Source organism: Panthera onca, chromosome A2 (genome assembly GCF_046562875.1).
Source record: "Panthera onca isolate mPanOnc1 chromosome A2, mPanOnc1 haplotype 2, whole genome shotgun sequence".
NCBI classification, from domain to species: Eukaryota; Metazoa; Chordata; class Mammalia; order Carnivora; family Felidae; genus Panthera; species Panthera onca.
This window is the reverse complement of record NC_138340.1, coordinates 164403874-164429706: the sequence shown is the minus strand read 5'-3', so window position 1 is coordinate 164429706 and position 25833 is coordinate 164403874. Positions and strand designations below refer to the sequence as shown.

The window sequence follows — 25833 nt, the reverse complement described above, 5'->3', positions numbered from 1 at the left end:
GTGGAGGGCGGGTGCAGTGCGCATGCCCGCGCCCGGGTCAGCGGGTCAGCGCGTCTGACTGGCTGCGGGGCCGCAGGGACTCGCGGTAAATGGCGCTGGTGGCGCGAAAGTTGAGTGTCGGGTGCGCAGAGCTTTCGGGGCGATGTGTAGCGACTTCCACAGGGCCGAGTCTGGGACGCAGGTGAGAGGCACCGGGATGGGAAACGAGAGAGCCGTGAACCAGGGCCGCGGGCGGGCGAGGGAGGCGGCGCCGGCGTCCTGGCCCGGGGTGGGGGTGGCGAGGAGGGAGAGCCGCGCTAGACTCCGGCCCTGGGGCCGCCCCCGCCCACCCTTGCCCTTGGAGCCGGGCCCCAGGGCCTGGGAGTCCCGCGAGCGGACCCGGAGGAGGACACCCCCGCCCCGCGTGCACGGATAGGTGTGAATGCGTGGTCTCCGCCCGGCAGCTTGACGGTCCGCACCTGTCGCACGTTCGCTGCGCTTGGAGGTGGCGAGCCGGGCGGGGGAGGCTAGGAGGGCTGGCCGCCTGGACAGTTACGGACGTTTTTCTAGGACAGGCGGCTTTTTCTGGAGGTTGCTTCACCTCGCCCCCTAGTCTCTGCGTCTCTGCCTCTGGCTTCCATCCCTCGCTGCCCCGTTTTGCAGTTCCAGCCTGAGTACCTCCGCACCCGCGCCAGCCATTTGATGCCCTGCAAGAATGGCCTCAAGAATTGCACCGAGAAGTATCAGGTGCTTACTGTGTGTCAACCGCTGGTCAGGGCATCCGAGTAAGAAACAAAAGAAACCACTTGTGCCGTTGAACTAGCGAGAGAGGCCGACTTAAAAAAAAAAACAAAAAAACAATTGCATTATGTGCAGTAAAGCGTGCTAATAGAAGGGCAGGCATCGCGGAAGACCAGTCCAGGAGGAGGAGATGACTGGGGTTTTATGAACCATGTGAAGTTGGTTTGGCAAGAGGGGGTGGCATTCAAAGCAGAGAGTAGCTGTGACGTGGGTTGTGCGTTAAGTTAAGCAAGCGCACGGCTCATTTGGGGGGACTGCGGGTAGCGGCGTGTAGTTGTATCGCTGCTGCGGGAGAACAGGGTTGGAAAGGAAGCCCTGAGACGCAGACAGGTGGATCACAGGTTAGGGGGAGAAGCAGTACCCTCAGGTGAAGGGCCCCATAGTATTTAGGCTTTGCAGGCCAGTGGGGGTTCGCTGTCGCAACTACTCCGCCCTGCAGTTCTAACGTGAAGGTTTCCATGGAGACGTACACAAATTTGCTTGGCTGTGTTCCAATAAAACTTACTTGTAAACTTTCGGGTTGGCCTGCTGGGCCCTACTTTGCTGATCCCCGCTGCGTAAGAGTGGAGCCGCTGCCTGCATAAGAACCACTACTGTTACAGCCTATTTTTTAAAAATGTTATCTATTTGAGAGAGAGAGAGAGAGACAGCAAGCCTGAGCAGAGGAGGGGCAGGAAGAGAGAGACTCTCGAGCAGACGCCGTGCTGCCAGCACAGAGCCCGAAATGGGGTTCCATCTCAGGAACTGAGATCATGACCTGAACTACAATCAAGAGTCAGACGCTTAACTGACCGAGCCACCCAGGTGCCCCCAAACCTTACTTATTTTTAAATGATCACTTAAAACCAGGGTTGAACTCAGATGACTTTTGCCATGAGAACAAGCCTAGTATCCAAAAAATGGGAGGCCTGCCATGTCTGTGTGGAGGTCGTGAGCCAGGTTGCCTGGCACCTGTTACTTTGTGGAGTAGGAAGGGGTAGAGGGGAGAGTCGGGAGCTAGGCAGCAGGTGCTACTTGATTCTTTTTCCTTTTTGTTCACAACACCAGCCAAGTGAGCCTCTTTTCCTTTAAGCGTTTTTGGGCACTCTGTGGCCAGTGCTTAATTTATTTGAGCAGTTTTCTCCCTTTGCACTTTAGTCTGTGGTACTTTATGGATTCTACTCACAGGCGTTGCGTTGAGGAAGATCTCTGAAGTCACAAGCCATCCCAAGAAACTGAAGCACTACTTTAAAATTTTATTTATTTATTCATTCATTTATTTTTTTGCTTAAGATGTTTATTGATTTACTTTGAGAGAGCGCGCACACGAGCGGGGAAGGACAGAGAGAGGGAGAGGGAGAGGGAGAATCCCAGGCAGGCTCCACGTTGTCAGCATGGAGCCCAACGTGGGGCTCGATCTCAAACTGTGAAATCATGACCTGAGCCAAAATCGAGTCGGACTGAGCCACCGACTGACTGACTGAGCCACCGGGTGTCCCATACTTTAAAATTTTAATTCACTACAATTACAACTTTAAAAAATAGCCAGCCATTCCCACATTTTGTGAGTAGTAGGGAAAAGACGTTTCATACAGGGTCTTCCAAGAAAATAAAGTTGCAAAAAATATTTTAACAGATTCTAGAGATGGAATTAATAGTGGGCCAGATGGTGTGAATGGAAAACTTATAATGAACCCTTGATTTATTTTTTGTTCAGTTTTATTTAAGTAATCTCTGCACCTAATGTGGGGCTCATATTCAAGCACCTGAGATCAACAGTTGCATGCTCTTCTGAATGAGCCAGCCAGGCGCCCCACTGAACCCTTGATTTAAGGACAAAGCATTTGACTACAATGTAAAAGAGAATAATTCATTTTTTACCTTGCCTACTGTTAGTCTTTATTCTTTTACCCTGTTTATTCTTTTTTTTAAATGGTTGGGTTTTTTTTGTTTGTTTGTTTGTTTGTTTGTTTGTTTTGGAGAGAAAGAGTGCGCATTTGTGAGCGAGCAACCTTGAGGTCATGACCTGAGCCGGAATCAAGAGTCTCAACCGACTCAATCAAGGGTCAACCGACTGAGCCACCCAGGCGCCCCTGACTTACACACCTGACATTTTATATTGATTTAAGGGTCATGAGAACAGACTTTGTTGTCTGTTGAGTTTACTCCTTTAGTCCCAGTGTTTGAAACAATATTTAGCCCAGAGTAGGCACTCAGCAATTGTTGCTTCGGTGGATAAATTTCCTATCTTTCTCCTCTTCCCTCTCCCCTCTTTCTGCTTTGCTTCTTCATGTGTCATTGAGAAAAAAAATTTCACAGGAGCTCCCTTATTCTTTCCTGTTGTCTTTTCGTTACTGATTCTAGTTTCCTTCCATCATTGTCAGCGAACACACTCTGTATGATTTCAGTTCTTTTAAAAAAAGTTCTGTCTTGGTGACTGTTCCATGAGCCCTTGGAAAAAAAATGTATGTTCTGCTATTGTTGGGTGGAACGTTCTATTTATATGAGTTAGATCTTGTATTGTTCAGATCTATCCGTGCTGATTTTCTAAGTTTGTCAGTTGCTGAGAGGGGACTGTTGAAGCCCCAACGGTAATTGTGGGTTTGTCGGTTTCTCTTTTCATCTGCATTAGTTTTGTTTCGTGTATTTTGAGATTCTGGTAGACATGTATACATTTAGGATCATATGTCTTCCTGGGCGATCAAGCCTTCGCTTCATCCTGCAATTTACCTCTATCTCTAATAATTTTCTTCATTCTGAAGTCTATTTATTAGTTATTAATGTAGCAATCGCTGCTTATTCATGAAGTCTGTCTTGATAATCTGTGTACTATTTCTCTGAATTCCCTCCTTAAAATAAAAAATATTTCTGCTTCTAAGAAAGTGCAACTTCTGCACTTAGGTTACAGATTCCTTCCATCCCATTCCTCCTCAGGGACCTCACTGCTGCAGAGGTTCCCACTCTTTTTTAAATTTTTTTTTTTTTAACGTTTTTATTTATTTTTGAGACAGAAAGAGACAGAGCATGAATGGGGGAGGGGCAGAGAGAGAGGGAGACACAGAATCGGAAGCAGGCTCCAGGCTCTGAGCCATCAGCCCAGAGCCCGACGCGGGGCTCGAACTCACAGACTGTGAGATCGTGACCTGAGCCGAAGTCGGACGCTTAACCGACTGAGCCACCCAGGCGCCCCAAGAGGTTCCCACTCTTGTGGTGGTTTTTCTGTCTTCTGGATTTTTAATCTTCTTCTCCACCAATCATTTCCATCAGCATCCTAACATAAAACGTTAACAACAAAGCAGAAAACCTCCCTAGATGTTCATCCCCCAGCCAGCCCCAGCCAGCCCCAGCCAGCCCCAGCCAGCCCCATCCCACCCCAGCCCCCTCAGCACAGCAAAGAGTTAGTGCTCTGTGTCTGTACTTCCTTATCTCCCATTCACTCTTTAGCCCACCGATCAGGCTTCTGTCTCCCAGTGTACCACTGAAGGTTATCAGGCCAACTGTTTTGGCAAATGCTCATTTCTGAGTGCTCTCTCCTTTTAGACTGAAGTATACGAACACAGCAGAATGGGTACTCCCAATCGACAAACTGTCGGGAGGGATGAAGGAGATGATCCATGCCTTTCTAGTACCTGCTCTTAAAATAACCCATTAGGAAATCTCTCCTTCCTTGGGGAAGAGAACGAGGAGGTGGGAGAATATGCCAGAAGCGTTTCTCCGGCAGAGTTCCTCACATGCAAGGTGAGGATAGTATTCTGCCAACATTAAGCTCCCATAATTTTGATTCTGTTTTCTTTCTGGGACCTTGCATATATTTGATTTTTTTATCTAAATGACAATTTGAAGCAGTTTGGCATAACTTCCTGATGAGGTCTGAAGAATGCACTTAATGGAATTACTAATTTGTGGAATGTCATAAATTTAAAATTTAGTTCTTACAAATCAGCTAGAGGTTAATGCTGCTTACACAACTGTCAGAATGGCTAAAGTCAACAACACAGGAAATAAAGGGGCCTGGCGAGGGTGTGGAGAAAGGGGGACCCTCGTGCACTGTGGATGGGGAATGCGAACTGTGGGAAACAGTACGGAGGTTCCTCAAAAACTTAAAACTATAACTACCTTATGATCTAGCAGTAGCACTACTGGGTATTTTCCCAAAGAATACAAGAACGCTAATTCAAAGAGATACATGCACCCCTATGTTTACAGCAGCATTGTTTACGATACCCAAGACCGAAGCAGCCCAGGTGTGCGCTGACTGACGAGCGGATAAAGAATGTGTGTGTGCACACAATGGCATGTTGTTCAGCCATAAAGAATGAAATCTTGCCATTTGCAACAACATGGATGGAGCTTGAGAGTACAACGCGAAGCTAAATAAGAGAAAGAAATACTGTGTGATTTCACTCACATGTGCAATTTAAGAAACAAAACAAATGAGCAAAGGAAAACGAGAGACAAACCAAGAAACAGACTCTTAACTGCAGACAACAAATTTCCGGTTACCAGAGAGGAGGTGGGGGGGGGGGGGGAGGTGGGTGACACAGGTGATGGGGGGATCGGGGAGTGCACTTGTCCTGGTGAGCACAGGGTGATGTATAGAAGTGTTGAATTACTATATTGTACACCTGAAACTAGTATAATGCTGTGTGTTAACTAACTGGAATTAAAAACTTAGGAAGAAAAAAGAGGGCGCTTGGGTGGCTCAGTCGGTTAAGCGTTTGACTCTGGCTCAGGTCATGATCTTGTGGTTCATGAGTTTGAGCTGTCAGCATAGAGCCCCTTTCGGATCCTCTGTCCCCGCACTCTCTGCTCCGCCCCAAAAGAAACATTAAAAAAATATATATTTAAAAAGAAAAAAAAAAGCTTAAATTCTCAGGCGTATATATAGAAAATTTTGCTTGACTTTATTTTTCCTTTTCTTATAGGATAATTGCTTTTAAAAAATATCAATTAGAACAGCACCAGCTCTTCATGGAATATACTTAGAAACGATGGGACTTAACAATATAGTAAATTATTCAGCAGCTGTCTTTGCCGTATAATTTAGACAAAAGCTTGATTAAAGAGCCAGGCCTCGTACTCTGCCCTGAAGGACCGTTGAATTTTCAAAGTGGCGACGGAGTCTCGTTTCACCTGGGAAAAGAAATTGGCCCTCTAATTTGTGGGATGGCGTAATGGCCCAGTTTTGCATCCATTACGTGCATGTTCACGCTGCTGCTTTCCGTTGCTTCCTTATTCCAACTCCTCTCTTACTTTCGCTATGTTCTAAACATTTTTGCCTGAATTTCCTCTACGTGTAAGTAGTAAAACTAAGAATTGTATTCAGTTTTTAGGTAGAAGTCTAGGCCTGTTATGGAGCAGGGGTGGGAATATTTGGTTTAGAATGATTACTTCTTTAGGTAGCCTTTTTTAATTTTTCTGATGTTTATTCATTTTTAGAGAGAGAGAGAGAGAGAGAGACGGAACATGAGTGGGGGAGGGGCAGAGAGAGAGGGAGACAGAATCTGAAGCAGGCTCCAGGCTCCGAGCTGTCAGCGCAGGGCTCGAATCCAGGAACTGTGAGGTCACGACCTGCCAAGGACGCTTAACTGACTGAGCCACCCAGGCGCCCTTTAGGTAGCCTTTTATACTTAACTGGTTTCAAACCCTACTGCAGACATTTAATTACAAAAGGTCAGGGGAAATGAGCCTTTATCCAAATGCTTCTCACATGTATGCATTTACCTTAATCTCATTCATTTCTGGTTACTTTGACCTTAAGTTGTTCTTTCAGCTCTTTATTATTTTTTTAATGTTTGTTTATTTTAAAGAGAGAGATAAGAGTGCAAGCAAGGAACAGTCAGAGAGGGAGACAGAATTCGAAGCAGGTTCCAGGCTCTGAGCTGTTAGCACAGAGCCTGATGCTGGGCTCGAAGTCGGGAACCGTGAGGTCATGACCTGAAGGAGCCAAACCCACTCAGCCAACTGAGGCACCCAGGCACCCCAATTCTTTCTGCTCTTTAAATACATCTGTATGGGGGGCACCTGGGTGACTCAGTTGGTTAAGCATCCAGCTCTTAGTTTCGGCTCAGATCATGACCTCACGGCTCGTGAGTTTGAGCCCCGCATTGGGCCCTGCGCTGACAGTGCAGAGCCTGCTTGGGATTCTCTCACTGTCCCTCCCTCTCTGCCCCTCCCTGCTCGCTCTCTCGCTCTCGCTCTCTCTCTCTGTCTAAAATAAATAAAAACCTCAAAGAAATAAAATAAAAACATCTATATGGTAGGTATTCTGCTTATCAGGTATTGAAGATTCTAGGTTCTGATGAGTGTGTCTGAAATGGACTTTGGTTAGTATGAAGAGCTTTGATGATAGGCATAGAATACTCATGGACTTTGGTAGAAGTTTATAGACAGCCCTAATACAAAAATGGAAATAGTTTATGAGGCTTACGGGGCGCCTTGGGTGTCTCAGTCAGTTAAGCATCTGACTCTAGATTTCTTTGGCTCAGGTCATGATCTCAGAAGCCCCACGTAGGGCTTCACTGGGCTTAGGATTCTCTCTCCCTCTCTCTCTTCGGCCTTCCAGCATGTGCTCTCGTGTTCTCTCTGTGTCTTTAAAAATAAACATGAAACAATTAAAAGAAAATAGTTTGAGGTTATTTACACTCCGTCCTTCCCAAGCCTGCCTACCTATGCCTTTTTCACCTTTAATTTAATAGGCAACTACTGAGTTTCTGCCAAACATAAAGCATTTGGACTACGTGGTGAGCCAAAATAGATTCTTTTCCTCTTGAGCTTTTATATCCAGATGAGGGAGACAGGCTGGTAATGTTTCATAGAAGGAAGCAGCCTTGAAGAATGTGTATTATTTTCGCCTGTTCAGTAGTCTAGGCTTTAGAAATTTAACTGGGAGAATAGGGCAAGGACATTCCATGCAGAAAGACAAAAAAAAAAAAAATTTCTGTATCAATGTACATTTTGCATTTAAGAGAACTATAAATAAATCTCTCATTCAACATTAAAGTTGCCTCCCACACAAGAAAACTGGCCAGAAGACTGAAGAAAAAGGCTGACAAGTCCGGCTTGTTGTGAAATGGCTTGTTTAGGGGACTTACTGAAGACGCCCTTCTCAGGCACAAGAGGAGTGAATCTCCAGCAGTCACCTCCCTTAAGACTTGCTTTTCTAGCCCTAGAGGTTGGGAGTCCTGCTGAGGGACCACCCAAGAGGAGAATGTTTAATGTATGTGTTCTAGATCTCCAGGGCAGATGGAGGAAGTTATGCCCCAAGGGTGTACTTAAGGGTGTGGTTAAACAAAAGGAAAGAATGTTGGGAGGGTGCTGTGCTCCGGGAGGTTCCAGGTCGCTGACTGGTCCTCAGGGTGATTTCTCCGAGATGGCTGGTCAGTCTGGTTCAAACACCTTCTCGGCCCCCTGCATTTCTCTTGTAGCACCTACAGTACTTTATGGCACTTTTGTAACCTTTTGACTGTCTCCTATTAAGTTCTTTGAAGACAGGAACTGTGTCTGCTACGGCTATGTGTCCCCAGCACCTTACTCAGTTCCTGGGACACACTTGACTTGGCTGAGATGTTTACCAATGGGTACAATTGAGTACTGTGCCCCTAGAAGCCTCGACACTTGTTGTGGTAATAATGCTGCCGTTGAAAGCATTTAGGGCTCCTTGTTAGCGTCGGAGGGAGTAGGGACAGAGATGGCTTAAAGAGGCCAGGTGATTGCCTAGACGGGGTCTCCGACTGGTTTGATCTGCCTAGTAGGTCCGAAAAGTATTTCATCTCTGTACTCAGATTTTATTAGACTCCGCGATACTGACTCTGAGGCGCTGTAGCACACAATTCCAGGCTTTGGGAGCCAAAAAGACTCTTAAATCTTGGCTCTGGCAAATACCAGTTTTCTCATCTGAAAAATAGAATGATAACAAACAGTTAATGTAACAAAAGAGATAATGTATATAAATTATGTACTACTGATACCACAGTAAGCACAGATAGTAGCTATTATTGGTTAGCTATTGTTATGATAATAAAACCTGGCGTATATTGATTTACAAACCAAATGTCAAATCTGTCAATTAACAATATTAGTCCAACTGCCAGATAGATTCAAATTGTTGTGTCCACCGTGCATTCTTTCCCAAATAGGAAATTAGGCCTCAGTAAGATTGCTGAGGGAATCAAGAGCAATAGTTGAATTATCTTCATGGCTCCCATCACCACGCTCTGATTGCCCAGTGTGTTAATCTTCCCTGAAAGGATTGAACTGTCATTTCTAGCAGAACCTACTTTTGTGCCCTGGACACTTACACTCTTTTTTGCCCTTCTGAGTACCTTGCTTCTTTCTAACTCCTGAACTCTGGACATCGTCAATGTTGATTTTATAATGGATTTATGTCAGTTTGTAGGGTGTTTCCTGCCTAGGTTTGGATGATGTCTCATCCCATAAAATAGCTTCTATAAATTGTTAATATTATTTGTATTTGTAGCGTATTTATAAGGGTGAATCTGTTTCTAAGTTCTGAGAGGTAATTTCCCCATACTCTGCTTTGGCATTGTAAACATTATTTTGAATATTTTCGATAGTGGAAAGTTTTCATCTTTGAAAATGAATTTGATTTAAAAAAATTTTTTAATGTCTATTTTTGAGAGAGGGAGAGAGAGCGCGCACACCCGCACGAGCGTGGGGGAGGGGCAGAGAGAACGGGAGACACAGAATCAGAAGCAGGCTCCGGGCTCCCGATTGAGCAGCAAAGAGCCGGAGGCGGGGCTTGAACTCACAAACCGGTGAGATCATGACCTGAGCTGGAGTCGGCCACTTAACCGACTGAGCCACCCAGGCGCCCCGAAAAAATGAATTTGATTTTTTAATAAGAGTGGAAGTCAGATGCAAACTGGCTAATGTAGCCGATTTGGTGAGAGGGGTGATACCGTCTTTGTCCATGAGTCACGCCAATGTAAAGCTTTCTTGGAGACTTTCTTACAAGGAACTCTCGGAGGGGACAACTCTGAAATATTGTAAGCAATGATAATAAGTAAATATTCTCTGCATAACTCCCTAAGTTCATCGTTCTGATGAGCATGTTAGTCATTTGCATACATACAGTTGCTTTATGTGTTCCATATTGTCCACGAAAGTTTCTCTTATTCTATTTTTTTTTTTTTTTTTTATGTTTATTCTTGAGAGAAAGCGTGAGCAGGGCAGGGACAGAGAGACAGAGGGAGACACAGAATCCCAAGCAGGTTCCAGGCTCTGAGCTGTGAGCACAGAGCCCTATGCAGGGCTCCGACTCAAGAACCGCGAGATCGTGATCTGAGCCGAAGTCGGATGCTTAACCCACTGAGCCACCCAGTTGCCCCATTTCGGTCTTACTCTTCAGGCAGGACTCTCCGTTTTCTAACTCAGTGGTTCTCGTACTTTTTGGTTTTAGGAGTGCATTGCACATTTAAAGATCACCGAGGATTGGGGTGCCTGGGTCGCTCCGTCAGTTAACGTGTCTGACTTCCACCCAGGTCATGATCTCACGGTTCATGAGTTCAAGTCCTGAGTCTGTCTCTGCTGTCAGCAAGGAGCCTGAAATGTGGTGAGGAGTGACGGTATTTTATGTGTCTGTAAATCTCTTTAATGTCTGGCTTAATGGAAGTTAAACGGATTTTCATCTCTTCTGCATCCAGTCTATTACTGTGTGTTCAGTTAAAGTACATGATGACTGGCCTCTCACAGGTTCATAGTTGGGAAAAGGAGGAGTATTTGAAGGTCTTTCCAGATAATTATGGATTTTCTTCTTTGATGCAAAAAGTACCAGACTTGACCAGTAGTAGTTTCCTAAAAGTTCACTGCAACATAGAATAGAAAATGCGTATTAGGGAATTCTTCACATATTAAAACCATTGATTGGCCTTATACTCGGAGTCAATCTTTTACCCAGAAACGATTTGACATCATGCCCTGGTCATTTGGAAATAACCGCTTCAGTGGATTACACAGACCTTTCAAGGACTGATGTGTTGAATGATGGTTTGAACAACCACATTGAAACACTGGTGACTTCACCAAAAAGGACCATAAGTGTTGGGGAGCCAGCTGTCACGGTCATGGTGGTGGCTAAGTTTTCCAAAATTTAAATTTTATCATTGGCAACAAATACTGTCAGCTTTCTTAAGGCGACTGGCTTCCTTTCTAATGTCTGCCAAGTACCGAAGTCTGTATAATCATAGTTTGTCTTTTCTTCCTTTCAAATACAAGGGTAGTCTATGAAAAAAGCATCCAACTCAAATAATCCACACAAGTAAGTGATTTTTCTAGAGAAAAAAACGATTGTATTTCAGTTTGGAGCAGAAGTCCTTTATCTGTGTGTGAAGCTGGGCCTTTGCTGCAGACACAGACCGCAAAGTCTCGGGCCCCTGAGACTGTGCCCGCCCTGACACGACTTGCAGGTTTGGGGTTCCCCAAGACCACCTTTAGGTGTAGCAGCTCGCCGGAAGGACTCAGAACTCACTGAGAGCTGTTACCTTCATGGTTATGGATTACTGCAGGGAAAGGGTGCAGATTTGAAAGCAGCCCAGGGAGATGTCACGGATCAAAGTCTAGGGGAATTCCTGATGCACACCCTCCGGTTGTCCTCTCCTCGTGCGCTTGCGGCCGGTGCCTAGTCCTCCCAGCAACGTGTGTGACGGTCTGGGGCTCTCTCCCTAGATGCAGGCGAGCAGCTGACCTCACTCTCCAGCCCCTCTGATACCAGAGGTCAAGTTGACCCAAAGCCCCACCCTAAGTCACACTTTGAGACTATCTGATGGGCATAAGGCCCGAGGTAAAGACGCTTCTATCTGGAAGGATATCCCTAGAGGCTTAGGGATGACCTCCCAGGAGCCAAGGGCAAAGGCCAGACCTCTCTCTGGTCAAGGTTAAGTTCTTTACTGCTCGTGTGCCGCCCCTGTCATCACAATAATTTTTAAAGTACCCAGGGGTCATGATTTAATGGAACTAACACTTTTTGCCGCCTCATCAAAGGCATTCTTATGTCAAACTAGTGTTGCTTGTTTTGAGGGTTTTTCCTGTGAGTGGTTGGACAGCAAAGTCTCTGCGGCCAGGCTGTCTTCTCCGTCCCTGCAGTCTGCATCTTACCTGCTATGGTGCAGGGTATGTAAGAGAAACTCAGGAAGTGGTTGCTAAATTAACACAGAGAACCCTTTGGTGAAGAGTGAATGCTTTTGTTCCCATTTGTGAGATGCTCTTTTTCGTCTTTTGTTGTATGGAAGATTTGTCAAATCTGTGCTGATTCCTTAGAAACTTGAGAATCCACTTTGATTACATTCCCCTCTTTGGCATTTAACCCAGTCACAGTTCTGCTTGCCGTCTTCCTATCTACTTGGTGTGGGCACACCTCCTCCAGATTAGTGTCACAGACTCCAGCCTTCTCCAGAGCTGGTTTTACTCTCAAATCCATCCCTTGTAGCCACCAGGATAATCTGTTTGAAGTGCAGATGATGATAGCCGGGACCCACACGGTGCTTCCTCTATGCCAAGCACTTTTTTTTTTTTTTTTTTTTTTTTAACACACTCCTCAACAACCTTGGCTGGGAGATAGCTGTTACCACTTTCCTGATGAGAAGGCCCCGGCCCAGAGAAAGGGGCTAACAGGTCTGGTTCTGAAGTCCCAACTGTTCTAGAATGCTTCTCACTTCGCAGCTTAAAATCCCTTGCTCTTGGGGCGCCTGGGTGGCTCAGTCGGTTGGGCTTCCGACTTCGGCTCAGGTCACGATCTCACGGTCCGTGAGTTCGAGCCCCGCGTCGGGCTCTGGGCTGATGGCTCAGAGCCTGGAGCCTGCTTCCGATTCTGTGTCTCCCTCTCTCTCTGCCCCTCCCCCGTTCATGCTGTGTCTCTCTCTGTCTCAAAAATAAATAAAACGTTAAAAAAAAAATTAAAAAAAAAAAAAATCCCTTGCTCTTGTCTCAAAACCAGAGAACAGGCTCCTACACTTGGCATCTGCGGCCTTCTGTGATCTGACTTTTGCTCCTTTAGGACTTTATTAATCTCCTGTCTGTTTCACGTTACCAGCTACAAGCTGTAGCGGTCCCACATCTGTGACAGTTCACCTACAAGCAGAGTGTTCCTTATCGCCCTGGCTGATGCACTTGCGCTCGGTACCTGCCCGAGCTCTCTTCACCTAATGAATTCAGGCGGGAGCTCCTCAAGTGCGTTTTTTGTCACTTTCGCCTTTGCCCCCTCCTCCACTAGACGAGGAATTGGCAGTATCTTGGGCAGACACATTAAAAGCTGGTATCTGTCTAACACGTGTGGTAAGTTTACTGAGAAAGGAAATTATGACACATAAGAAAGGTAAATACTTGGCAGTTAGCAGTTGGTCCTATATCCCAAACTATACTGGCGGCTCCTTCGAACACAGGGCCTCGTTTTATACCATCCGATATTTGGTACATAAAAAATGAAGTGTTTTCGGAGCACCTGGGTGGCCCAGTCGGTTAAGTGTCCAGCTCTTGATTTCGGCCCAAGTCATGATCTCACGGTTCCTGGGATGGAGCCCTGAGCCTCCTTGGGATTTTCTGTCTCCCCCGTCTCTCCCTTACTTGTGCACGCACGCACCACCCCCGCCCCTTACTTGTGCACGCACGCTCGCTCTCTCTCTTTCCCAAAATAAATAAATAAAGTTAAAAAATGAATTATTTTCTGAGTAAATGAACACAATTTTTCTCCTAAATTGTATTTGCTATTTTTTTTTAATTTTATTTTTTAACGTTTATTTATTTTTGAGACAGAGACAGAGCATGAACGGGAGGAAGGGTCAGAGAGAGGGAGACACAGAATCCTAAACAGGCTCCAGGCTCTGAGCTGTCAGCACAGAGCCCGACGCAGGGCTCGAACTCACGGACCGCGAGATCATGACCTGAGCCAAAGTCGGCCACTTAACCGACTGAGCCACCCAGGCGCCCCTGTATTTGCTATTTCATAATTTCCTTTAAATCCTCAAAATTAAGTGAGTTTTTTAATAGACTTTTGGAAAATTATATAATGTAGATTTCTAGGATTTTATATTTTTAGATAATGAGTTTTCTTTCTCTTTTTTTCTTTTGCAAGCTCCTTGCCCGACTTGAAGGTAGAAGTTCCTTGAAAGAAATAGAACCGTATCTATTTGCTGATGAAGATTCATCTGTCCATGGTAAAAACAATCTCAAGCCAAAATAGTGGCATAAATTGTCTTCTAAAATGTGTATTTTCCCCACATATATTCATTTGTGTGTACATACCCCTAGCAAGTGGCTATATGGATTAAACCATAAAATTAAAAAGTGAGAATTAGATCACGACAGAACACTTTCAAGTCTTTGTTACCTGTGTCAGAGATGGAGTTTGACTCATCTGTGGTAAATCTTGAGAATCAGTATTGAGCTCTCTTATCCTGGCACACATTATTTGTGGGAGTTTTGTTATTATTGTATTTTTTAATTCTGTAGAACTTTGAGAATCACAGGAAAGTCCTTAGGTACCCCAATGTCTGGTGATATTTCTACAGGAGGGAAAAGACGTACCCACTCTTCCCACAGCACGTCTACACTAGGGACACTTAGAAAAAAGGTTCTGTGCTTGGGTCGTTTTTCTCTTTTAATGTACAAGCTTTGTAGAGCTATAATTCACCTGTTTAAGTGTAGAACTTAATGATTTGTTGTATTCTAGTATTCAATTGTGTACCTGTGACCACACTTGATTTTAGATTATTTTCATCACCCCAGAAAGAAACCCATGCCTATTGAGCAGTCACTGCCCACCTCCTCCCATGTCCCTCAGCCCTAGGCAACATTTTTGGACTACTTTTGGACTCTAGGTTAGCCCTTTCTGTATATTTCATATAATGGAATTATACAGTATGTGTCCTTTTGTGAATGGCTCTGTCACTTGGCATCATCTTTCCAGGTTGTGTCATAGTGTGGCATGTGTCAGTACTGTTTACTGTTGAGTATATCCTGTTGTGTGGGGTATGCCACATTTTGTGTATCTGTTCATCAGCTGATGGACATTTGGGTTGTTTCTGCTTTTTGCTGTTATGCATAATGCTGCTGTGATTATTTGTGTACAGGTTTTTCTGTGGATATATGTTTTCAGTTCTCATGGATAATACCTACCGGAAGGATTGTTAGGTTCACGTGGCAACTTTTTGTGGAACTGCCAGGCTGTCTCCCAAAGCAGCTGCACGTTTTCCTTGCCACCGGTGGTGAAGTTTAGAATAGTTCCAGTTTTCCCACATCCTGCAAACAAAGGTTATTATTCTCTGTGTTTTTAGTTATAACCTTGCTAGTGAGTATGAAATGATATCTCATTGTGGTTTTGATTTACATTCCCTGACAGCTAGTGACATTAAGCCTCTTTGCATGTGCTAATTGGCAGTTTGTATGTGTAATTTGGAGAAATGTCGTATCTTTTGCCCATTAAAACAATGGGTTGTGTTTTTATTATTGACTTATATAAAAAGTTGATCTTGATGGTGGCCATTGAAGCACAAAGTTATTAATTTTGGTGAAGTCCAGTTTATTTATTTTATCTTTTCTTGCTCATGCTTTTGGTACCATAGCTAGGAGGTCATTGGTTAATCCAAGGTCAAGAAGATTTACAGCTTTTTTGTTACTTATTTCTGTTTTCATTCTTTTCTGATCGGGGAACACGCTTCTGTGATTCAGTTTTTTAATTGATTTGAGATTTGTTTTATTGCAGAAGAAATTCGGTTTATCTTGAAGAATGTTAGATGTGCACTTGCGTATACTCTGCTGTAGTTGGATTGTTTTCACGATGTTGTGGAGTGCTGGTTGGTTTTTAGTGCTGTTTAAGTCTTCTGTTTCCTTGCTGATCTTCTGCCTAATTTTCTGTCCATTATTGAAAGTGTGTATTGACGTGTCCAACTATTACTGTTGACCTGTTTATTTCTGCCTTTATTTCTCAGTGTTGCTTCATATATTTGGGGGCTTCATGTACTCTTGGGCACTTGTATGTTTGTCATTATACCCTATTGATGGATTGATTCATTTATCATTATAAAATGTTCTTTGTCACCTCACACCCGTTAGGGTGGCTACTGCAAAAAATAAATAAGTAAATAAGTAAGTAAGTAAATAAATAAGTGTTGATGAGGATGTGGAGAAATTAGTACCCTTGTGCACCATTGATGAAATTGTAAAATGGTGCAAGCACTGTGGCAAACGGTATGGAGTTTGCTCAAAAGATCAAAAATAGAACTGCCGTACGATCCACCAGTTCCGCTTGTGGGTATACCTCCAAGAGAATTGAAAGCCGAGCGGCGAAGATATTTGCACACCTGTGTTCATAGCAATACCGTTCCCAGTGGCTAAGAGGTAGAAGAGACCCAGGTGCTCACCGACAGTGAACGGAGAAGCACGATGTAGTCTGTGCAAATCATAGAATATTATTCAGCCTGAAAAAGGAGGGACATCCTGGCACATGCTACTGCATGGAGAAACCAGGAGGACGTGCTAAGTCAAATAAACCAATCGCAAAAAGAAAAACGCTGCGTGACTTCACGTCTATGAGGTATCTAAAGCAGGCAAATCCATAGAAACAAAAAGTAGAATGGTAGTTACCGGGGGCTGGGGAGGAAGGAGGAAAAGGGGAGTTGTTTAATGGGTACGTAGTTTCAGTTTTGCACCATGGAAAAGTTCTGGAGATGTTTCACAGCAATGCGAAACACTTAAAAACTGTTGAGATGCTCCGGTCGCCTGGGTGACTCAGTCGGTTAAGCATCTGACTTTGGTTCAGGTCATGATCTCATGGTTTGTGGGTTCGAGCCCAGCATCAGGCTCTGTGTGGACAGCTCAGAGCCTGGAACCTACTTCAGATTCTGTGTCTCCCTCTCTCTCTGTCCTTACCCCACTCGATCTCTCTCTCTCTCTCTCTCTCTGTAAAAAAATAAACGTTAAAAAAATGGTTAAGAGGGTAAGTTTTATGCTGTCTTTTAACACAATGGAAAACAAAAATGCTGCTTGTCTCTAATAACAATTATTAGTGTGTTTTGTCTGATAATAGTATAGCCACATTAGCTACTAGTTAACTGTTTATATGGTATATCTTTTTCTATCCTTTTATTGTCTATTTGTGACTTGGTAAAGTGTGTCTTTTTTGCTTCTCTTCCACCTTTACTGTCTTCTTTTCTGTTAAATATTTTCTAGGGGCACCTGGGTGGCTCAGTCAGTTAAGCGTCCAACTTCAGCTCAGGTCATGCTCTCACGGTTTGTGAGTTCAAGCCCCGCGTCCCGTTCTGTGCTGACAACTCGGAGCCTGGACCCTGCTTCGGATTCTGTGTCTCCTTCTTTTTCTGCCCCTCCCCTGCTCGCCCTCTGTCTTTCTCTCTCTCTCTCTCTCTCTCTCTCTCTCTCTCTCTCAAAAATAAATAAACATTAAAAAAATTAAAAATAAAAAAAGTATTTTCTAGCATACCATTGTTATTCCCAGTAATTACTTTTATTTTTTTGAGTTATTTTCCTGATGGCTGCTCTGAGGATTACCATTAATCCTTAATATCTTAATTTAAAATAATTTAATTTAAATTAATACCACCTTAATTTCAGTATTTTATAAATACTTTGATGTATAGCTCCATTTCCTCCCCTTCCTTTGTGCTGTTACAAATTACATATTTATACATTGTATGTCCATAAACACATCTAAAGTTATTTAATTAAAATAAAATTACTTATTGCAATAAATTAAAAAACCATTACAGCAAAGAAATTAAAATGCATTATAACAAATAAGTAAATTTATTACTTAATGTAATTGTTTCTTAGATAAGAGAAAATAAGTTACAATTCTAAAGCATTTATACAGTCTTTCATATTTACCTATGTAGGTGCATTGACCTGTGTTTTGAATTAATCCATTTGGATTCAAGTTGTCTACTGTCCTTTCATTCAGACTAGAAGGCTCCCTTTACTGTTCCTTGTAGAACAGATCTGTTAGCAAACGGTTTTCTAAACTATCAATAATAAAAGACAAATTTTGATCAAACATGTTAGAAAATGGGACTTTCTCTTCTATCAGGAAAGATGTGATTAAGTTGGACCTTACGAAATTGACATTAAAACATGGGTTCTCAGCACCACTTAACATTTGAATATTACATTTGTAGAAACTTTTTTTTTTTCAATTTTTCAATTAAAAAAATTTTTGTTTTATTTTAGAGAGCGTGAGCAGGGGAGAAGGGCAGAGGGTAGAATCTTAAGCAGGCTCCACACCCGGTGCAGAGCCCGATGTGGGGCTCGATCCCATGACCCTGGAATCGTGACCTGAGCTGCAACTAAGAGTCAGATGCTCAACCAGTTGAGCCACGCAGGCGCCCCTAGGTTTGTAGAAACTTTAGAAACACTATCATGTTCAGTCACTGAGAGAAGAGCTTACTTAAAACCGCCATGGATGTGATAGCTGTAAACTAGTTAGATGAACACTCACTGGAGCATTGGCACACTCAGGCCTGGTATCATAAGGGTTCTTTATCAATAACAGCAGTTTATCAGAAACTGTACAGGGAAGCTCAAGTCGAAGCAGTAAGAGATTTAGGGATTATAGAAATCTCCAATGCTGTTGGAAACATTTGTAAATGTTTTTTTGTAGTAACTTAGTACTATATACCAACTCATTACCTCTTCAGTACTGTAATGATTGTAATCTGCAAATTCAACATATTTGTTATACAATTAGTAGATTGGTACCAAGACGATGTATTTCTTTGGCTTTTCTTTTTTATCCTTATTTTGAAGGATCTTTAGATTCATCAACTCACTCCCACAATCTGTTGCCAAGATCCTTTACAGCGTTCTATTTGTGAGAGCAACTATCAAGGCCAAACCATCCAGATTTTCTGATTTCATTTAATTTGTCAAGTGCCAAACGGTAGAGATGTTTTTTGGTGTGTGTATGTGTTTTGGGGGCTTTTGGTTTTTGGGTTTTTTACTGCAAGTTGTCATTCCCAATACTTGGAGTGGACAAGGTTATGATTTCTTTCGTAACAGCTCTCAGGAATATTTGAGATAGTGACTTCAAATATAGCTAAAAGGGCTATGTCCCCTGTGTAGAACATAATTTTGGGGAGCACCTGGGGATGATGAGGGGTGCCTGCGTGGCGCAGTTGGTTAAGAATCTTACTTCGGCTCAGGTCATGATCTCAAGGTTTATGAGTTCAAACCCCACGTCGGGCTCTCTGCTGTCAGTACAGAACCCACTTTGGATCCTCTGTCCTCCTCTCTCTTTGCCTCTCCGCCACTTGTGCGCTCTCTTTCCCTCCCTCCCTCCCTCTCCATCTCTCCGTCTTTCCCTCTCAAAAATAAAAATGAATATTAAAAAAAAGTTTGCCATTGTTAAAAAAAAGATAATGCTTGAATATTATTTTTGATGTGATTAGACAGTAAATGTTTATAAAACCAGGGAAATTGACATCAGTTGATCATTAAATATATTTGTAGGGAATCTACAGCCTTAATGATAATATTTATGTGTAATTTGCAACTTTGCAAGTTTTATTTCCTTAGTTGTTATAAATGACCTTTTTATTTGCTTTGCTATTAATCTGTAAAAGGAGAAGAGTGTTTTTATATACCTGTTAATAATCTCCTAAGCAAGGATTTCGCCTTAAGCTTTGTCTCATTTCAGTCATGCCGAACCAAGGATCTAAGGAGTCCGTATTCCACGTCTTGTATTTCCTAGTAATGTGTGCATTTAGCAAACCTTGTTAAACCGTGTAAGTCAGTGTCCTCAAAGACTTACTCCTTTGAGTTCTGCTGAAAGAGGTTTCTGAGCACCAGCTGCTGTCCAAGAAAATATTTGGCAAGGTTTTCTATTCTGAGAATTCCAGAACTATGCAGAGACAGTTCACAGTTACCCTCTGCCAGTGTCCTGTATTCCTATCCCCTGTGGGGTCTCTTTCCCCCACCTTTTAAAAAAATTTTTTAAAAATGTTTATTTATTTTTGAGAGAGAGAGAGAGACACACACACACACAGTGTGAGTAGGGGAGGGGTAGAGAGAGGGAGACACAGAATCTGAAGCAGACTCCAGGCTCTGAGCCTGACGGAGGGCTCGAGCTCACAAACAGTGAGATCAGACCTGAGCCAAAGTCAGGGATGCTTAACTGACTGAGTGCCCCGGGGTCTCTTCCCTTTTGCTTCGGAATATGTTGCCTTTCTCTCTTAACTTCCGTTGTTTTCATTTGACTCTCTGGTCTCATGAAACTGCTACTGAATATTTTTACTTTTTAAAGAAAAAAAAATTTTTTTTAATGTTTATTCATTTTTGAGAGACACAGCGTGAGCAGGGAAGGGGCAGAGAGAGAGAGGGAGACACAGAATCCAAAGCGGGCTCCAGGCTCTGAGCTGTCAGCACAGAGCCTGACCTGGGGCTCGAACCCACAGATTGTGAGGTCACGACCTGTGCTGAAGTCGGACGCTTCACCGACTGAGCCACCCAGGTGCCCCAAATATTTTTACTTTTTAAATGAATGTAAACTGTCGTATTTTTCCCCTAATTCCTCGCATGTCCCTGCCTTCCTGCAGCCTGATTCCTTGTCCTTGCTGCACTCCTGGAGCACCCTTCTATCTGTCTTGCAACTGTCTGGTTTTGAAGTTTGGTTTGTAATGTAATGTTTATATTAAACGTGCTTTTGCAAACTACACCTTTACTGCTGTCAGGTAATTGTCCAGGACCAGTTCAGTGACCTGTTCCTGAACTCCCCTCTGCCATTTTTTTACTTTTAGAACTTTTGTGCTGCATTTACTAGGATTTAGTACTGTTTGGTTTTCTTGAAACCTTTTGTGCTCTGTGTCATTTTCCTCCTAATTTTTCTATTAACTTTCTGTTTTATATGTCTTCATGCCAACTCCTCTAACTGTGGATGTATCCCAGTAATTGGGTTTTTGGCCTCTTTTCTTTTGGTTCACTCTCATCTACAAGGAGAGAGAGCTTTTTGTTCTCTGTGTCTCTGTGGCTTACTCAGATTGTTATGTCAGCCTCTTATTACTGTCTTAAATCTTAAATCCTAGTGGTTGTAAGACCTTTTTATTTTGTGACACCTAGTGAACGTAGCATTTTGAAAGCTGAATTCTGTTAGGATATTTATGTGATTGCGTGAATTAAAAACCCTGCTTTGCTTGTGTGGGTGCTTCCAGGCCTGTCTCTGAGAAGAACCTGTAAATCGCTACCTTAGCCTTGCTCTTGCCTTCTGAATAAGTGAAGGAGGCTGAGTGGCAGCCGTGCCTGGGCCAGGGACAGTCAGCAGGAGGCTGGACTAGCACTGGACGCTCTGTTCCTGTTCTTGCTTGTCTCCTGTGTTCGTCTCTTGTGTCGAGCCTTGGGCCTGGGCCTTTCCACCTGCCGGGTTCTGGTGAGCAGCGTCTCCCTACCAGACTCGCTTCCTTTCCAAATGCCATCTTCCACGGTTGACATTTGGGCCTTTAACCCTCACCAGATCGGGACTTCCATTTTCATTTTTTAGGTGTCTCTCAAGAAGTTCTCCAAAAGAAAGTAATCTGATGAAGTGCATTCAAAAGGTACTGTGTTTTGTGCCGGAGATAGAATAGACAAGTCCCAACCTTAAAGTAGCGTACAGGAAATACGGTGACGTAAATAGTCAAAACTTAAGATAGCATGATAATCGTGGTGATGGAGGGTTATAAAGTTTGCTTTCTTACCTCACAGAATTGCTGTTAGGATCAAACGAAATATCACGAATTGTCCCTTTTTATCTGTGAAGTGCGGCAGAAAGGTTGGTGGCTGTCGGGCGGCCTCTTCTGCCTTCTCTTCTGGGGAAAGGACAAGGGAAGGTTCAGCGCAGTCTGGTGCTTGGTTTCCCCACCGTGTTTCTCTGTGGTTCGTTGTATCCTACAAGCCGTTTCGGGTTAATCTTGCTTAACTGTGTTCTCGACGTTCCTTCACTACCGTTGATATCTATTCTGTGTTAATGTTTCATCTAGTGGCTGTAGTCTGTTCTCTGTCTGTAATGTAGGGCAGTAAAAAGCTTTATTTGGGAGTAAGGGCAGGATCTCAGCTTAGCTCCTAAGTCATATAGTAGGAGACAGTATTGAATAGGATTTTAGTCACTGTGTTAACATTCAGCAAGAGCATTGGTGAACGATGTTATTGTGAAAATAGTTGTGTTCCTTGACTCTGGAATCTTGGCAAGGTGGATGGGTGAGGGGGAATCTTTTTAATTTAAATTTTGAATTGCAAGTTGCATGTAAGTTTATAGTACAAACTGGCTGAAGTTTTATGCTACCTTAAATATGGTATACTGGTAACATGCTAGATTTTTTTACACACTTTTTGTGAATGTTCCAATTTACAATAGTTGGTAGTAATAATAGGAAATAAAGTAACCAGATTCTTAGACTGTGTAGTTTGCTTGGGGCTTAAGAATCTTCTTTTTATTTTATTTATTTATTTTTTTAATGTTTATTCATCTGTAAGAGACAGAGATAGAGCATGAGTGGGTGAGGGGCAGAGAGCGAGGGACACCAGAATCCAAAGCAGGCTCCAGGTTCTGCTTAAAGATTGAGCCACCCAGGCACCTCTGACTACACTTTAAGCTTTTTTTTTTTAATGTTTATTTATTTTTGACAGAAAGAGACAGAGCATGAGCAGGGGAGGGGCAGAGAGAGAGGGAGACACAGAATCCAAAGCAGGCTCCAGGCTCTGAGCCATCAGCACAGAGCCCGATGCGGGGCTGAAACTCACAAACCGCGAGATTATGAGGGAAGCCCAAGTTGGACGCTTAACTGACTGAGCCACCCAGATGCCCCCAGGAATCTACATTTTTAACACAGTGTTTCCAGTTATGTGGTTCAACCGTAAATTACACAGAAACAAACTAGCCAGAATTGGAAGGCCATTGTTCAGAGTGGATTTCGAAAAGCTCTGGAGGGCAGGACCGTTTCCCTGAGTGTTTAATTTCCTCACTGAAAGAGAGTTATTGGAACCTACATAGAAAAAGATTTGGAGTCTTTAAAGTCCAGAGTAGTTTACTCAATTCAGAATGCTAGGAAAATAATTTACAGTGCAGAGGTCATGCCGGCAGATAGCGTTTCAAGAAATTCACGTAGCAAAGAATAACTGATGGCATTGGGGAATGTGGAGGGGCGTTTTCAGTTGAGGGAGGCTATTTAGGCCTGAGGGCCGTGGACCCTTCTAGCTCCACATGCAGAACCGCACGCGGGAACTGTTCTCCCGTGACGGCGGGACTGTTCCAGCTGCACGTGACCTGATGGAGACTCCGTGTCCTCGCATCACAAGTGGTATGGAGGCAGGCCCGGCGTAGCTGGCGTGGGCTCCGTATTGTCCTCAGGGCCTTGGGCACCTCCTGTCCTCCTGCCTGCCGAGCTCGGGGTACCCCCGTCACCCTCACTGCCTCGCCTCCAGCGGAGGGAGCAGCAGGGCAGAGGTGGCAGGCACCTGCACGAGCCAAGCGGAACTTAGGAACCCAACGGAAATCTACTCGGGTCGCAGCGGCCACAACCGCGATACCTGCTGACCCCTTTGCCGGCGATGCTGAGAAAAGTCGTTTCTAAATTGGGCATGCTGCCTTTCTCCGCCCCGTAAACCGAGGTTTTATGCTTAAGGGAGAGGAGCCCACGGATATTGGGTAATCAGCTACCGGAAATGGCGTGTGCCGTAGTGAACAATAGATTTTTGAAAGACCCTCGGTCTGTGGCACTTTATCCTTCACTCCGTGGTGTCACCAATTCCAGGGCGCGTGAATGGGGACCCGTGCCCAGGAGGTCTCCTTCGGCGCCTGTCAGCCTTGTCTTTCTGGTTTTCACGTTTCCTTGATGCTAATTAATAGCCTGCTGCTTTCTCAGAGGCGAAATGTAATGATTAATTTCCTTACTGATGTGTGTTTGCTCATATGGATCCATTTGGGCACGTGGATTTAGATTTTCTTCCACATTCCGGTAAATGTCTTTTTAAACATTGGTGCAGATTTTCATCTTGTAGCCTTTTGTGCTGCTGCCTTTTTTTTGACTGGCGTTTTTAAATTTTACACAGGTGACATTCTTGAGTTTCATGGTCCAGAGGGAAGCGGAAAAACAGAAATGCTTTATCACTTGACAGCGCGGTGTGTGCTTCCAAAATCGGAAGGCGGGCTGGAAGTAGAAGTCTTGTTTGTTGATACAGATTATCGCTTTGACATGCTCCGGCTTGTTACGATTCTGGAGCGCAGACTGTCCGGCGGGTCCGGCGGGTCTGAAGACGCGGTGAAGCGGTGCCTCGGGAGGCTCTTTGTGGTCAGCTGTGGCAGCAGCACGCACCTGCTCCTCACCCTGCACTCCCTAGAAAGCACCGTCTGTGGCCACCCTTCCCTCTGCCTTCTGATCTTGGATAGCCTGTCCGCCTTTTACTGGATAGACCGCGCCAACGGAGGGGAGAGCACTAACTCCCAGGAGTCCGCTCTGAAGAAGTGTTCTCAATTCTTAGAGAAACTTGCACACGAGTATCGCTTAGTTGTTTTTGCAACCACACAAAGCCTAATGCAGAAAGCCTCCGCCTGGACCGAAGGGCCTTCCTCGGCCGAAGCGGACTACAGGCCCTATCTCTGTAAGGCGTGGCAGCGGGTGGTAAAGCACAGACTGTTTTTCTCCAGACCAGAGGATTTGAAAACCAGCAACCAGTTTTCTTTAGTTTCACATAATTTAAAAAGTAACAGTTTTAAAAAGCATGTTTTTATTATTGGAGAAAGTGGCATTGAGTTTTGTTGATACGTATCACAAAATGGTGTTTTCCAGGATATTATACAAAATTGAAAAAGTCTTAATGGGCTAAAATGATTGGATTATAAGGTATAAATCTCTGGGAGAATTAATATAAATGTTTCTATACAGAATGGATTTTTTTGTTCCAGAATAGATTTCTTTCTTTTCTTTTTTTAATGCTTTATTTACTTATTTTGAGAGAGAGAGAGGAGAGGGAGAATCCCAAGCAGGCTCTGCACCATCAGCATGGAGCCCTACGCAGGACTCGGTCCCACGACCGTGAGATCATGACCTGAGACAAAACCAAAAGTCGGATGCTCAACCGACTGAGCCACCCAGGTGCCGCCAGAATGGATTTCTTAAACTAGTACAGTAAAACCTTACACTATTCCGTTCTTAGGTTGTTGAAGAAAAATCAAGTGCTGGTATTAATTAAAGTGTATATTAAACTTGTTTTAAAACTAAATAAGTAATCTACACATTGCAGCCTAAATAAAATGAACGTCCATACCTTTGTGTCACATTTTCTGGAACTTAGTTAAGTACTTAATTTGTTCAGGAAGGTTTAACTGCATTTCTGATTTCTCCTACGTAACTCCTTTAGGAAGCTGTGACTTTGGAAAATGTTTCTGTAGAGCTGCTATTTCTGCAAAGGGGATGGGGACGAGGAGCCACAGGAGCCTGCACACCTGCCCGTCACACCAACAACTGGAAAGTCAGGGCGTTTTCATCTGACTTAGACTGAGTCCAAGATGGAGTGGCATTCTGCTTGGGTTTTTATATAATTTAAAAAAATTTTTTTCCCTGAGTTTTATTTATTTATTTTGAGAGAGAGCGAGAGTGTGTCCCAAGCAGGCTCCACCCTGTCAGCGCAGAGTCCGACTCGGGGCTCCACCCCAGGAACGGGGAGACCATGACCTGAGCCGAAGTCAAGAGTCGGATGCGCAGATGACAGACTGAGCCACGTAGGCGCCCCTGTCTAGTTTTTTAACTACAGGGAAATAATCTACCCATTCAAGGAATTCTGTGTAAAGGTGGTTTTGAAATTTTCATCTCCTCCTTGTTAAGAGATTGACAAATGCTAAGACGATTTTAGAGCTGTGTGTTACGAGTATGTTCTTACCCATTTAGGATAGTCTAGCTATTTCCAGCGGAAAGCTGGACAGGGCTGTCTATACTTTGATCAAGGAATGGCCAGAATGGGGGGCCTGCGTCTCAGGGGTACACAGTGTATTGTGGAGAGGAAGAAAATCTTAGAACCTCTACTTCTGCAGTTTAAGCTAAGAAAAGATTAAATTATATCAATAGTTGATACTCAGACTCATCGGTC

At 43.8% G+C, this 25833-nt stretch overlaps 1 protein-coding gene across 1 annotated transcript; it reads left to right on the top strand.

The window, feature by feature from the left end:
- The first annotated feature begins 14 nt into the window (after positions 1-14).
- Positions 15-25084, top strand: XRCC2 (X-ray repair cross complementing 2). Its single transcript, XM_078437181.2, has 3 exons — positions 15-181; positions 13847-13928; positions 23800-25084. The coding sequence occupies exons 1-3, from the start codon at positions 143-145 to the stop codon at positions 24507-24509; spliced, it is 831 nt and encodes a 276-aa protein (XP_078293307.1). The 5' UTR covers positions 15-142; the 3' UTR covers positions 24510-25084.
- Positions 25085-25833: the final 749 nt, after the last annotated feature.